The sequence below is a fragment of the Ambystoma mexicanum genome, chromosome 6q (assembly GCF_040938575.1).
Source record: "Ambystoma mexicanum isolate Mex_15411 chromosome 6q, UKY_AmexF1_1, whole genome shotgun sequence".
Taxonomy (NCBI): Eukaryota; Metazoa; Chordata; class Amphibia; order Caudata; family Ambystomatidae; genus Ambystoma; species Ambystoma mexicanum.
Window position 1 is genome coordinate 268343652 of NC_090937.1, and position 15602 is coordinate 268359253.

General features: G+C 44.9%; 1 protein-coding gene across 3 annotated transcripts in view; it reads right to left on the reverse strand.

Moving 5' to 3' along the window:
- Window positions 1–15602, reverse strand: part of EGF (epidermal growth factor) — a 775649-nt gene that overhangs the window by 666004 nt on the left and 94043 nt on the right. For all 3 annotated transcript variants that reach the window (XM_069630734.1, XM_069630733.1, XM_069630732.1), the window contains one exon: window positions 432–631. In XM_069630734.1, coding sequence (XP_069486835.1) covers window positions 432–631 — 200 coding nt within the window. The remainder of the gene's footprint in view (window positions 1–431; window positions 632–15602) is intronic.

Consider the following 15602-nt stretch of genomic DNA (forward strand, 5'->3'; position numbering starts at 1 on the left):
ACACTTTCTTATGCTTGAAGCTTAACCACACACCCTTTTATATTTAACGCAACAAATTGGCAATATGTTTTCTTAGTATAGGCCCTTTTATTTGACACGACCCAAGTAGGACTACCTTTTTTTTTTCATTTGATGGTCAACACCCATCTGCATCTCAGATTTAGGTTTAGATTAGGTGTTTTTTCAACCCGCATACCACTTTCATTGTTCAATAAATACCCTTCAGCTGTGATCACTTGTGCCTGTCTTACTTTTTGTCACCATGAGCTTCTCACACGGTACAAGAACCTTTAACATTAACATGTGGCTGGCTGAAGGGATTTGTGTGGCACAGGCAGAATATGATGCAACATCCCAATGTGTGTGGGTTACAGTAGTTTCTTTACATTAGTGGCATCTGGTTTGACTTCATGAGATGCAAATGGTATTACCTCCTGCTGTGTGCCATTCAGATACACTCGATGGAGTGCCCCTTCCTCAGAATCCATCCAGTAGGCACGCCCTTCCTTGTGATGGAAATCCAGGTGTGGTGCAGTGCCAGCATTGTCTACTAGTCTTTGTTGATTGGTCCCGGCTCTGTCAATTCTAAAAATTGACTTCCCATGGCTGAAGATGAGGAATGGTTCTGGTTCTGAAAAATAAAAGTACATCCGAAATAAACTAAATGCTACATTTTGCTGGTCGACAGAATCTCAACAGTACAGCATCAGGGAGATAAAATGGATTCTGGTCAGGTCTGTTGTATTGCAAATGATTCTGAAATGTATCAATAGATCAAAAATCCTAGAAATAGCTCTACAGAGATTCCCTTGAGTGCCTATGGGTAGGGAAAGTTATTGGACACAAGCAGTTACATTTAACTGACTTTATGAATATTCCTCAGCTGGACCACCTCCATACACATTTTTCACTCAACTGAGATTTGAGGAGAAAAGGGATCCATGAGAAAATAAACCTCTGTCCCTCGAAATACATCATCATGCTACCACAATTGGAGCAAGCCCAGTCTCTTCTATAAAGAAGTGTTACAAAGGCAATATAATGATACATGATGACATGAGGCACAGGTGGTTCCAGGCTGCGGCTGACTGCCTGAAGTACAAATAACCTCATAAGAAAAGTGGAAGTAGGACAAGGAATTCAGTATCCATCCACAACCTAAGGGATAACTCCATACCCCAAACTGAGACCAACTTTACAGAGAATGTGGTTGATCTTTTATAGGCAGGTGGCAGTACTTTCACGTCAATGGTGGAGTACATTGGTATACCCCTGACAAAATATGCCACACTCCAATTGTATTCTGCTTGTTAGCTATCAGATGGAAGACGCTGTTTGTGATAGGCACACATGAGAGCGATGACGATGGAGATGAAGGGCAACTCCATGGTGATAGTGGTGGAATTGACAAGGGGAGAATGGAAATACATTCATCTTGTTGAGCATGTGGATAATTTGGATCAACCTCACCCCCAAGTTACCGGTGTGCATATTGCATGTTGACCTATATGCCTGGGTGCATGAGCTTGATGTTCTATGGAAAGCCAGCTACACAGTTACTTTGTTGCTTAATTCATTGCAGTGATTTATTGAGCACAAACCTAACTTCACGAAGAATTGGAAGGCTGCGCATAATTAGTGCTTACAAGTGGGTATACTCCATGCAACAGCAGGCATTATCAGCATGCAAGTTAAGGTATCAGGGAATAGTTACATTTACAGTTAGTGGGGAACATGTCACAGTCCTAAAAGAGGGGCGTAGCATCAAACAGGGGTTGGGTGGTAGAGGGTGTTTCTCTTCTCAGGAGCCTTATTGGGTTGGGTGGATTTACGAGGTTTCTATCGTATGGGGTGTGACATTGGTGCTCTTTCAAGAGGAATGTCTTTATTTATTTTCGTAAATTCTTGAGTGTGGAGGTGAATTTGATGCTGACTGGAAATGAGGTTCCACAGTCTGGTCACATATACTGAAAATGCTTGCATCCTGTTTTTCTTTTGCATTTCTGCTGCTCTACTCTGGCCAAGCTCTGTCTTCTGGTGTTGCACTCAACCAAATAGCTGGTCAGCTGGTCACTTTGTCTGCCATGTTGGAGAGAGTATGCATAGTGACAGCTTTGTATATGATTCAGCATGCTTTGGAGGTGATGTATGCTTACAGGGTTAGCCAGTGACGTTCGATGAGTGTGGGCGTTATGTGGTCACATTTGCAGAGACCTTTGGTGAGGAGAGCATCTACATGGTGGACACTTCTCATAGGGGCTATGGTGGTGGTAGGTTGGCCAGTGAGCAGGGTGCTTTCTCTGTCCTGGTGAGGTAGGTTTATGGCCTGGATAGTTTAGCTGCAACGGGTTTCTGGTTGGAAGGGCTTTCTTTTTCCACAGGAGGGTAGATGGTACCATGATAGCTGAGATGTGTTCACTATTCATGTTCTGAAGGTAGGGTGGCTGCCTGTGTGGAATCCCATCTACTTGGTGGCTGAGTGTCTGTAGGAGGGTTCATGGCAGACAGTCAGCTCTGGATGTGGGGTGTTTAGTTTTGTTGACGAGGAGCAGTGATGCACGCTTGTTCAAGTTCACTTTGAGGAGGTCAAAGGACATCTACATCTGCATCGCTATGAGGCCTTGACTTGGTGGATCTGCATCGCTATGAGGCCTTGACTTGGTGGATGGCAAGCCTCAAGATAGTGAACAATAAATGTAATAACCCCAATTACTGAACAAACAGCTTTGTTCCCATTTGCTGCATCATGAGGTAGTGCTCCTGATGTCTTCTTTTTCGGCCGCAGGATATCACTACTTTACTCCTGACAGCCAGCAGTGGTGGCTGGTTGTTTAGCGCAGGGAGAAGAAGCGCCCCCCAAAGTGCAGAAACAGATGTTTGCACTTCATGATTTGTGTACACTGCAGCAGCTGTGGCTGCAATGTTAAATGAAAATACAATATATATTATTGGCTGGATCTGAGGCTGGCAGGGTATGTTGTCACATCCCAAGGCACTCAGGTTTTCTCCTTTTTTGAGCTGGCAGTGCTGCACGTAGCTGAAGGCCCCCTCAGATAGTGTAAAGTGTTCATTTAGCACGTGCCGTTGTTGTGGCCCCACAGGAAGTGTTACATGTTCAAATAGCACAGTATTTCTTAATCTGTCAGAGTAACAGACAACACTGACATTTTATGAAAATTGACAGAGGGTGTGGCTGAGCCACAGACGGAGCAACGCTGCATGCAGTGGTACATAAGGAGCATGAGGTCCGGAGCCTGGGTGTGCTCAGGAGGGTCACGGAGCTCATCATGAAAGGAAAGTGCTGCTGAGCAAGAGCAGAAGGCTGTAGCTGGGCCAGAGCCACCCTCACATCGTGTGACAAGCGGCGTCATAGACGGTCACAACAACGCAAGCAGCAGCGAGTAAGTAAAGTTCCTACCGAGTCACAACCACTCGGAGTCCCAGTCTCCTGCCTCCACCATGTCCCACTTCCAAGTAGTCCAAAGGTGTCTTTGTCCACTTGTACATTTCTCCTATCGAGCTCATCATCATCAAAAATCTTTATTCGAATTGTTCAATGCAATTCATAAAAGTACATGTTATATCTTAACAGTTGAATAAAAGAAGGCGTAAAAGAGAATCAGGTAAAAAATTGCATATTCATTTAAAATAAGGCATTGAGAGATATTTGTCAAAGTCGAATCGCTTTTCTCAAACAATTATTCCACAATGTAGAGACCCATATTTATTTACATACAGAGAGTTAAAAGCCAGAGCACACTGTCTTACATTAATTACTCAAAAACCGGCGGGATCAGATGTTGTGCACCCAAGTTTGCATATTTTGGGCACAACAATACAAAGTGGTGACTTGTCTCTATTTTATCAGGACAAATTGGGCAGCAAGCATTAGCGAGTTTTTGCAATGATCTTCCTGGAGACAAACCAAGTATTTAGAGGTAATAAATTAGCTTGAGGCCACTAGTAGTTTATTACAGTATATATCCAACAGCTCAATTTTCCTGCTCTTAATGGCTTTCTTGTATGTCGTTCTCCACAGCCCAATTTCTTTTGAGTCTGAAGTATTATTTTCTTAGAGCGGCCAGTAGATTTATCCTTGCTAGCCCACAATGGGTATCAAACCATCCCTTATAATGCACAATTTTAAAATTAGAGTTACTTACTGTCTCAAAGTAACCCAGCTATAAAGAATGGACACACTAAACATGTTCTGCTTTGTGTATTCAGCCAGGTCATTAATTTCCAACTTGATCTGTGATATGAAGCCGTTCCAAGTTGTTAACCTGTGACACATTTTGCGCCGCGGGGCCAACAGAAATACAGAGGGGTTGGCCTGCGAGCTTTGCCATTGTCCACATCATGGTGATATGAGTCATCTGAATATGAACTGCGCCATCTCAACTTGTGCGGTCACTTGAGCGGGTCCCATTTTGTTTCAAGGGCCATTTGGGATAACCCGCGTATATACTGCTTACGGCTGCCCCTGGATAATCATTTTGAGCCCTCTGATTGTCAGCACTTAGCCATTCAGACCAATCACTGATTGGCTTATCACATGGTCCACATGCACCACACAATGATGGTTTTTGGCCTGCCCGGCAATGTCATGAACATACAACAGCCAATAACCCTTTTGTGCGTGAGAGACCCCGTGCACATCTCGAGGTGTTCCCCTGGCAGGTGTAAGTAGTTTACACAAGCTACCCAAATACAAAGAAAATCTTAGCACTGGACGTGCTGCACACATCAGACATGGGCCCACGTCAGGGTTTTGTACTTTTGAAATCCTAAAGAGAGGAAAACCATCGCAGGGCTCAAGCTCATGAGCTGACATAGACTTGCAAGTTTGTGATTTGTAGTCCTGCACTCGTAGTGGGGAGCCTCATACTTCAATCACCAGAATGCAACGTGTTGGGAGCTGAGCCTCAAGGCCATGAGTCAAAGTGATGCATTTGTGCTCTGCATTCCCTATTTTAGGCTCCAAGCTCGAGTCCCATGAAAAGTTTTTCAAGGTGTTGGGGTGTCCCGACAAGACAGAACAGACGTATTTATTTTATGATTGCTGATTTGAACAGGACCAGCACACAAATGACATGCTTGAGGGTTCACTGCATAAAGGTACTTTATTTAAATACAGGCAACGTTCATCCAAGTCATTTTGTACTCGCCTTGGCCCCTATGTATCTGCTTTCCCTCCTCATTCTTCATATTCTGAAGCAGCTAGGAAAGCGCTGTATAAATCATCAAAACAATACCCTGCTCTGCTCCCTACCCCGATTTCCCCCTACCCCTCACCTCCCTCCGACTTCTGCTGTGTCCTTCAGTCTGACGTGGTGCAATGAGTGAGAAGGAATGCTGGAAACGCACATTACTATGAACTGCTGTGCCTGTGAATGGCTGTCACGCATGTAAACCATACTTACTACACGCTGACAAAACCAGTTCTGCAGTGTGTTGTGTTTCCTGGAACCAGATCAATGAATGATGTATTGTCAAGTTCAAAAGTTCCAGGATTATAAATGAATGTACATCAGCTGTGTTCCTGTCCAGCATTGTGAGACAATGATTTTCATACACGACCACACATTGAGATAATGCTCTTAAAGTTCACTGTGTACCACAAGTCCTTAATGTGCATTGCTCCTCCTGAGAATATTTACAGCATGGCACAGGCAGTCGGAATGCTACTCAGAAAAACCATTGAAATGAACCACTCTGAAAATAGTCCAAGTCTGATCAGAGTAGCGAATACCTTTGCAAAAGCCTACTGATAATTATTACTCACATGTAATTTATCAGCCTATATTCGATTATGTAAGACAGACTATACAATGCACAAGGAAGTACAAGAGTTCTTCACAGACATACACACATGAAATAAAATCACTTATCCCTACTCTGAGATTTTCATCTTGGTATTGGTTGGACTGTTACTGGTATACATGTCCCTGCCAATTGGTTGGCATTTGGACAGAGTTTCCAATCCATATATATCAGTAGACGTAGAAAGGTTCATAGCTAAAGTACCAAGGACCCGATTGCCAAAGAGTTTTACCAGAGCAAATGTTGCAGTGTACATGAGCATCTCCGAATTGCACCTGTTACTTTATACCTGGTCCCCAAGCCCTAAAACGGGAGCAAATCTAAAGATCCGTTGAGCATCTCTGAAATGCCCGTGAGCGTGTTTTTGTGAATAGCATTTAAATGGAGCAACTCAGAGATACCATCTCATGCCACCCAAAGGCAATGTATACATTTCAATAACAGATTCTGTGGCCATGGATTATAATGTTGGCACCACTGCTCCCTTCTTTGCATACGGCCCAAGTCTATGGAACCTCCTCCCCGTCAGCATCAGACTCGCCCCCATGCTCCTACAATCCAGAAAAGAACTCATGGCGCACCTATTCAAGGAGTCTCTCCTCAACACCTAGGCCATCACATCACACCACGCACCACCTGACTCGCTAGACACAGTCCGCCCCTCTCCTCGCTGCCACCCTCTATAGCCATTGCCCTCCTCTGTTCCCGTCTGTATCCTACCCCTGCTGGATATATGTTAATTTGTTAACTTTGAAAAGCGCTATGTTATGCACCTGTACTGTTGTATACCTCTGTGAAGTGCTCCTTTGTTTATCTGTATTGTTGTATATCTCTACAAAGTGCTCCGTTGCTTCGTAAAGCTATAGCCACGCTAGAAAATAATAATACAAAATACGATTCCATGCTGTTCCCCATACACCATTGGTCTGTTACAATCCAAAGCAGCCTAACACGACTCCTACTTGCCAAGGAGGTAAGGTTCTATTTCTTATAAGAGTATGTTCTCAGCTTGATTCTGTACGAATGCTTCCCCTGTGTTCTGGTGAATTTCTTGATCCCCAGTATGTTCATACAAAAATGGTTTAATAGCACCCTGAATAGCACCCATTGAATTTTACTTATATAATGGTTATAGAAATGGCTGTTGGACTTTTGGACACAGTTGAAAAACACACATAGAAAGATGTCACATTCAGGTATTAATTATTAGAAGAATGTAAACTAAAGGGGTCATTTAGAGTTAAGTGGATTTTTTAATAACGCTGAAGAAAGTTACCAGCTCTGCCAGTAGTATTTCTGAAAATCCACCCTACTCAATGGTTAGCAGCAGCAGAGGTTGTATTTCTGAAAAGCCCCCATCGCTATTTCTGAAATGACACCTCTGATGGCAGTAATGTAAAACTTTTTTTAAAACTTTCTTTCAATCATTTTCAGCATCAATGTGAAGGAAGGAATGGTTTATGTACAGTAGCGGCTCAAATCCCTATTCTTGCTTATCTCGTTGCACAAAAGGGTAAATTCTGGCAAGTTTATGCATTTTATTGGTACGCTGGTGAGATGGGGCAATCAGAGATGGCCACCTTTTTACCCCCTCAGCATGGCCCTTTGTAAAAACGTTGTTCACTCTTTTAAAGGGAAGCACCTGTGATTCCATTCTGTACAGTAAAAAGAATGATTGAAAACATTTTGGCACACTTTGGATTTTTTTAACTTCCACCTTAAAAGTGGAGGTAAAATAGGTGGATTTTCTGCAAAAAGTCCACCTAAAATACCAACGATGATATTCTTATGGAATACCACCAATGCTGTTTGGTCAAACCCTGAATTCGGTGGATGGTAAAATCAATAATATTTGCCAAATACTGACTATTTTACTGTTACCACCCGAAATCTGTGATTGCTTTCTGATGTCTTGTCCAGAACGCTCTTCCCTTATGTGACCAACAAGACATACATGTGCAAATCAACATCAGGTTCAGATATATAGATATGACGTCACTTGTACACAGATGCATCCTTCCACCTAAACTGTGCACTGTCACAAATAGACTCAAACTCATTACCCCAGTCACAGACCTGAAACACACTCAAACACTCTACCTTATTTGAAAACAGACATAAATATAACAGGCAGCTCCTGCTCCCTTTCCATTACTATGTCCAAGGCATATTCCCCTTGAAGTTCTCTCTGCTTCCGTGAGTTGAAATATGCAGCTGACTTTGCAAGAAAGTGCAGCTTAGGAGCACAAAAAAAGCCATGTCCCCTTGCCGTCATTCGCACTGCATTGTCCAAGTGCAGACCCCATCTCCACAATTACCAGCAAGACCCTGACCACGGCTTCCTGTCACGTCTGGCAAAGGCTGACTGGTAAATCAATGTGGTCTATTGTCTAACTGCAAGCCAAGAAATGGAGGGTGGTGAGGGGAAATGAATGTGCTTGATGTGATGGGCAATTAAAGGGCGTGAGTGTCAAGGAACCGGTGACCAAGCAATGCAGGCAAGGGAAGGAGGTGCGTGCAAGCAAGGGAAGGGAAGGGGATTGAGTTAATAAAGAATGAAGGTCTGAAAGTTAATTTTAAGGAAACCTCCATTGTCCTTCCATTCACAACATTCTCAGTGCCCCCATGTTAATAGTTTTTCAAATTGTGTGTATGCTATGATAGGTTATTTATAACGCGCTTAATACCCAGAGCTTTCTAAGCGCAGACCCGAGGATCGAACCTGAGTTGCTCCATGTCGTCTTGCTTCCAAGATGAGTACTTTGCCCCTAAGCTATCCTCCCAAGCCGTTTTTGTATTTAATTGGCGTAGCATCAATCACAAACCGTGTATTATATCATCGGTGTACATTAGCCCCTGAAGAAGTTCCAGTGATTATTCACATTGCCTAATAGAACAAAACTTGTTGGGCAGGCCTTGATGACATTTGAGTCTTCCTTTTGACATATAGACCAGTTGTGGCCCCATTTGGTAACCCAAAGCAACTACAGTACTTAATATACACTGTACAAGAAGGGTTCTGTTTTAGAGCACTAAACACTTTATGTATGAATATGTGGATGGGAGTCTTTAGAGTAGAGAAACGGTAGTGTGCATGTGTAATTGTACATGTTTGCTGTGTGCAATCTGTATACGCAATATGAATATATGTTTTGATATTTGTCTTTGTGATTACACCTGTTGATGTTAATTTTGGGGTTCCTATTTTTACTAAACTGTATTTTTTACATTACGTATTACATTACTTGTTTAATAATAAAGATATTGTTACCAACAACATGGTATTATACATGCAAGTGGTTTTGTAGTCTGCAGATTACTAGAATCTAGGGGTAGCCACCTGTGTTTAACCCTGGGTTTTGTGTGTGTGTGCGTGGTCACTATAATCATACCAGCAAGATGCTAAAGGGAGTGGAAAGAAACAAAGCTCAATTAATATGTACGCCAAACCTACCCCAAAGATGACCAGGTGATTCTAATAACGCCAAGACTTCAGAACCCCCCACCATGTTGGGTGCACCTACGTCCTAGCCGGACGTCATGGATATTCAAGTCGGAGGCACTACACAACGTAGTATTCAAAGCAGACAACAAAAATGATATGCGCACTTACTTCGCCCACAACACTCCAGACGCCACATCATATGGTACAATATAGGAAGCATTCAATACATACATTAGAGTGATGACCATCTCTAGGGATTCTGGGGTTCTCAAAACTATAAGACAGAACTTAGAACGATGTGGGAGTACACTGAAGGCATTAGAAAATGCATATGCCTCTTCACCGAGCCCGGCTCTCCTATCAGACATACGCACCACTCTAGAGCAGTTTCAAGAGCATGCCCAGAGGGAACCTAGATATTTTACTAAACTCATATTAGCTGAAAATATGGTAAAGGTGATTGCCCAGGGAGACTGATATGCATTGAGAGGCCCCACGCAAATAGATTGTACACAGGACCAGCAAGGGGACTGTACATGGACGGATCAAGACATTCTCGGCGTTTTCTGGCGACTTTCTGAAGATTTATACCATACTAGTCCATTAAAGGATGAGCAGGCCTTACACTGCCTACTGGAAGATAGCCCGATATCCAGATTGTCCCTGAGTGCCAAGGAGCAACTTCAAATACCATTTACAGTAGAAGCCATTATGCTAGTTATTACAGAGCTCCCCAGAGGCAATGCTTCAGGTCCAGATGGGCTCACAGCAGAGTTCTACACGGAATATTGCTCAATATTGGCCCCCTCTACCTCCTATCCTATCCTGCCAGAATCGCTCTGGGAGGCCACAATAGCCTTACTCCTCAAACCAGGAAAACCCGGCAATGACTGTGGATCGAATAGACCCCTGTCACTCATTAATGTGGACACCAAAATCTTTGCGAAGATTGTAGCAAACTGACTGCTCCCCCTGATGCCTTACATGGGCCACAATGATCAGGCAGGCTTTATCCCAGGTAGGTCCACTGTGTTGAGCATCTGTTGCTTATTTAACGTTATGGCACAGCTGTCTCCTGAGGCCTCTGCTGCATCGATAACCCTTAATGCACAGAAAGAATTTGGACATGGTGTTGTGGGAGTACCTGTTCGTAATTCTGGGAAAATGCAGGCTTGGCTCTCACATGATAAAGTACATTAAACTCCTTTACACCGGCCCAGTTGTCAGAGTACTGGGGAATTTGCAATTGTCTGAGCCTTTCTCCATTGGCATGGACACCCGTCAGGGTTGCCCCTTGTCACCACTACTATTCGCACTCACCAGTGAACCCATGGCAGACCTAATAAGGGAACGCCACAGAAATCAGGAGTTTCGGCTAACAGGACCTCCAGAAAAAAATGTCCTCTCTGCTGACGACGTATTGCTTTATGTCAGGGACCCACACACAAATCTAGACCTGATAATGCGGGACATCTAACACCTTGGAGAATACTTACGCCTCGCAGTGAACTACACCAAGTCTAAAATCCTCCCCCTAACTGCTAGCACAGAGAGCCTGTGCAAGGACTTCCCTCTGAAATCGGAACCTGACAGGATTAAATTCTTGGGGGTCCTGATATCTAGGGACAGAGGCTCACTTTTCGCTGATAATTACGCTGCGCAAGAATAATATGTGATTGGAAAATTGGATAGATGGAAGCTTATGCCTCTCTCAGTGGCCGGCAGGCTGGCCCTGGTCAAAACATACTATTATACCTCTTTCCAAATGTCCCCTTTGGCCGGCTAAGACCAACTTCACTAGACTTCATGGATCACTTTCTCAGTTCCTATTTCATGCAGACACTGTCCGCACAAAATTGATGGAAATGACACTGGCCTATGACAGGGGAGGGTTCTCAGCTCCACATCTTGAAATGTATTGGAAGGCCTCTCAGGTGCAATTCGCATCCAATTGGTATGGTAGTGACAGTGCCCCCCTACAAGTGAGACTGGAAAGACTTGCGGCTGATAAGACAGACATCAAAACATTGATACTTGACACCTCATACAAGGATGAGTGCCCATATATCCCAGTACTGATTACAATCACTGCATGGTGAGCTATATTGGCGAAGGTGGGGGTAGTACACCCATATTATAAATGGCTGCCAGTATGGAAATTCCCTGGACTCCGCCCTACCTGGGATGGTTACTTCTGAGCACATTGGGAACATATGGGATACCGGGCACTGGCTGACTAGTTCCTGGAAGGGAGGTTTCTCAAATTGCAGACCTGGAAGCAGGAGCACAAAAACACAACAGAGATATTGCAATTCTACAGATTGAGGGCCGCTGTATCCACATGGTGGGAGGGTTACACAATAGAGCCTTTGGAAAATGAACTCTTCATGTACATCTCAAACTCATATGCTAGTCGCAAGCTATTGACCCCACTGTACAGGATTTTCATGAGTATGTATAAACACAGACTCACAGTGCAAGGCTTAAATGGGCTAGAGACACAGGGATTGACCCATTGGATGAACAATGGAGTAAGATGTGCACACTAACCAGAACGCTATCACTAAATGCTAGATTCAAATTGATTCAGTTCAAGATGCTCAACAGGCTGATTACACCCCTAAGAAGATCAGTCAAATATACCCAGGCATAGACAGCGATGCCCAAGATTCAAAAGATGAAATGTAGACCACTTTCACATGTTATGGAGTTGTAGTAAACTGCAGGAATGTTTGAGTTCTGTATTTGATACGCTGTCTGAAGCGGTTGGCCACCCTGTACCACATGCACGCATGGGTGCACTATTCTGACCATGGAGGGAAATTCCAGAGAGGCGATTCAGATCCTTTCTCAACATAGGATGCTTGATTGCTAAATGTAACATATTAAAAAAGTGGAAGGACATTGTCCCACCATTGGGTACAAATTGGCTGATGGATCTAACATGGGCTGAGAATTGCGAATAACTTTTTATAGGACTGCTGACAAGTACATCTAACCCCAAAGATATATGGTGCGAATTGCGAATGTACCTAGATCAAAGACAATTGCCATGAGCCCACTGATTTATGTAATAATTGCGATATAATTGTAAACTATACAGCATCACGCACTTGCAATTAGTCCCCCATCCTGAAAGTACTGGTTGCATTGTAAGTATTATGATATTGTGTCTATCACACTGCCACTATCTTGGTTGAGGGTCCCAACCCAATCTCCTCCTCTTTGACTGGCTCCTTTTTCCTCTCTCTCTGTCCCCCGCCCTGACTGGTGTACCATACCCCTGTACCCCTCCTGAGAAAACCTTCAAAGGTCGAGAACTCTTGCATCTAGCCACGCCTAATGCTTGTTCTGCCACTAAACACTCTGCAGACATCTGCCTCCTTCTTTCCTTGAAGACCTTGACCTCGATATCCTCGCTGTTCTATGGTTGAAGACCAGATCAGTCACTGCTTTTGACTTCCTTCTCCCTGATGGCTATACAATCATCTCCAAGCCTCGCCCTAACTGTGCAGGCGGTAGGGGTATGCACTTATCTTCCCTGAGTGGGTCCCTTCTTCCCTCAAACCCACCCACCCTTACTCTTCCTTCGAGAGCCTAGTTTGCAAGTTGGTCATCTCTCCCACTTTCTGCTGACCATTGCCAGCATCTATAGGCCACCTGGCTCTACCACTCTGTTCCTCTCTGAATGGGCTGATTTCTCCTCCTCTCTCCTCTCTACCACCACTAAACTCCTTCTCATAGGCAATTCTAACATCCACCTTGACTCCTCAATCGCGACCTCTCTTCCATGACCTCTGCAGCCCACTCTCCCTCTCCTTTCTCCCTTCTGTTCCTACCCACTTGGCTGGATGCCTTCATCCACACCAATCTTTCACTCTCCTGGTCAGACCACTCTCTCCTCTCACCTGTGTCCTCTTGGCCCTCTGACCATGCTTCCCTCAGCAATGCCAACCTTGTTCATGAACATCCGTCCGATGAAACAAGTGTCAGTTGCTGTCTTCGCATCTACCATCATTCCATCTCTCTCCCCAAAAAAGACTCTACCTCTGACTCCGCTTTCAGAAACCTCCATCTTGCCATTAACAATACCCTAGACATTCTAGCTCTAGTCATTAGGATCCACTTGAAACATGCCTCTAAGTGTAACACTAGGTACAACTCTGAATTTAGCCCTGAAAAACAAGTGCAGAGCTGCGGAACAGAAGTGGCAGACCTTAGGCTCACCCTCTGACAAACTAGCCTGTCGCCTTCTCTAAAGGCAATACAGACTCTCCATCCACACCAAGAGAAGGGCCCACATTCAGGCTTGTGTCTCTTGTGCATCCAACAAGGCTGAACTCTTTAAAATCTGCAGGTAACTAGCCAACCCCTCTGCAGTCTCCTCATCACCTCTTCCCTCCCAGGCCCTCTGCACCGCACTGGCCACATAATTCACTGCAAAAACTCAAGACATCCTGAGCACCCTTGCGTCCCTCTTCCCCTGCCCCTTCACCCACTCCCTTGCCTCCCATGGCCTCCCACCCAACCTCTGCCTTTCTCTCATCCTTCTCTCCTATCACATCTGATGAGATCGCCAAAGTTGTCCGTTCCATGAAGGTATCCTCCAAACAGGTTTCCCCCTGCTCCTCCAGAACCATTAAGGGCAATATTGGCTCTCTTGCCCCTGCACTTACTGATTTCTGCAATCACTCTTTTGCTACTGGATCTTTCCCCTCCTCCCTCAAGCACTCCCTTGTGCACCCCCTCCTGAAAAAACCTTCTGCAGACCCGACTTGTCCAGCCAACTACCACCCCATATCTATGACCCCCTTCCTTGGGAAACTCCAGAGAAGCTGGTCTTCCCCCAACTGACCCAACACACTGAACCTGTTGGTTTCCTCCACGACCATCAATCCAGATTCCGAGCATCCAGAGGCACGGAAACTGCTCTTCTGAACACCTGTGAAGAACTGCTCGCATCTCTCGATTCCAACTCTCCAGCTGTTCTCATTCTACTTGATCTCTCCTCTGCATTTGATATGGCCAACCACTAAATCCTTATAAAACGGCTCCACGATACTCTAGGTATCTTGGAACAAGCACTGGACTGGCTGACCTCCTTCCTCAGTGACTGTCTGTCCCAGGTTATTCTGGGCTCCTTCTCCTCCCCCAACTCTATCTCCACCTGTGCCGTCCCCCAGGGCTCCAACCTCTCTCCCTGGCTCTTTAACAACTACCTTGCTCCGCTTGCACACTTCATTTCCACCTTCTCCACAAACTTCCAGTGTTATGCAGATGACACACAATTCTTCAAACTTCCCTCTGATCCTTTTCTTACTTCCATCATTCCTGACTCCCTATCTGCCATCCAGTCCTGGTGTACTTACAGTGATCTCTGCCTCAACACAAGCAAGACTGAGATTCTTTCTATTGGGACTCCTGCTCCCTTTTTCTGTCCGTCACTCTGGCCAGCTTCTATGGGCTCGCCCCCTTCTCCTTCATCTGAAGCCAGCAACATTGGTGTCATCTTCGACTCCTCTCTTTTCTTCATTCCTCACATTCAGGACCTTGCCAAGAAGTCCCACTTTCAACTCCACTTCCTCAAAGAAATTCTTCCTTTCCTCACTTTCCCCCAGAAGATCAATGTCTCTAGAGCTCTGGTTCTCTCTAAGCTAGACTACTGCAATAGCCTCTTCCTTTTTCTACGCTCTTCTTCTCTATGACCCCTCCAGCTAATCCAGAATAGAGATGCTTGACTTATCCTTGGCCTCAAGCCCATGGACCACATCTCTCCAGCTATAAAAACTCTTCACTGGCTCCCGGTTGCTGCAAGGATCAAATTCAAATCCCTCTGCATCATCCACAAGGATGTCTGGGGTGGGGGACCACGCTATCTACAACTTTATATCACTAAATTCTCTCCCTCCAGATCTTTACGGTCCAACACCACCAACTATCCGCGTGTTAAGCTCTTTGCTAAACAGTGAGCTGGTGGGCGATCCCTCTCCTCAGTAGGCTCCCTCCTATGGAATAGCCTCCGCCTTCCTCTTCATCTTGAGCCAGATCTCCTCAAATTCCAGAAGCTCCTCAAGACTTTCCTTTTCACCCCCTCCTTCCCTTCCTCCCTCCTCTGTTAAATCCCGCAGTTGCTGAGATTGGTGACCAGGGCCCTCATGTATCCTCCGGGGTCCTGGCCTCCCACACCCAATCGCCTACATCCTCCACCCCACCAGCACTTTGCGTTTGCACCAACTGGCCTATGTCACCACAGGCCTGCACTTACTTATTTATTGACAGCTGATCACTCCACCTAGGCACTTACAGCTTCGGACTCCCTAGCTCTTGATACACC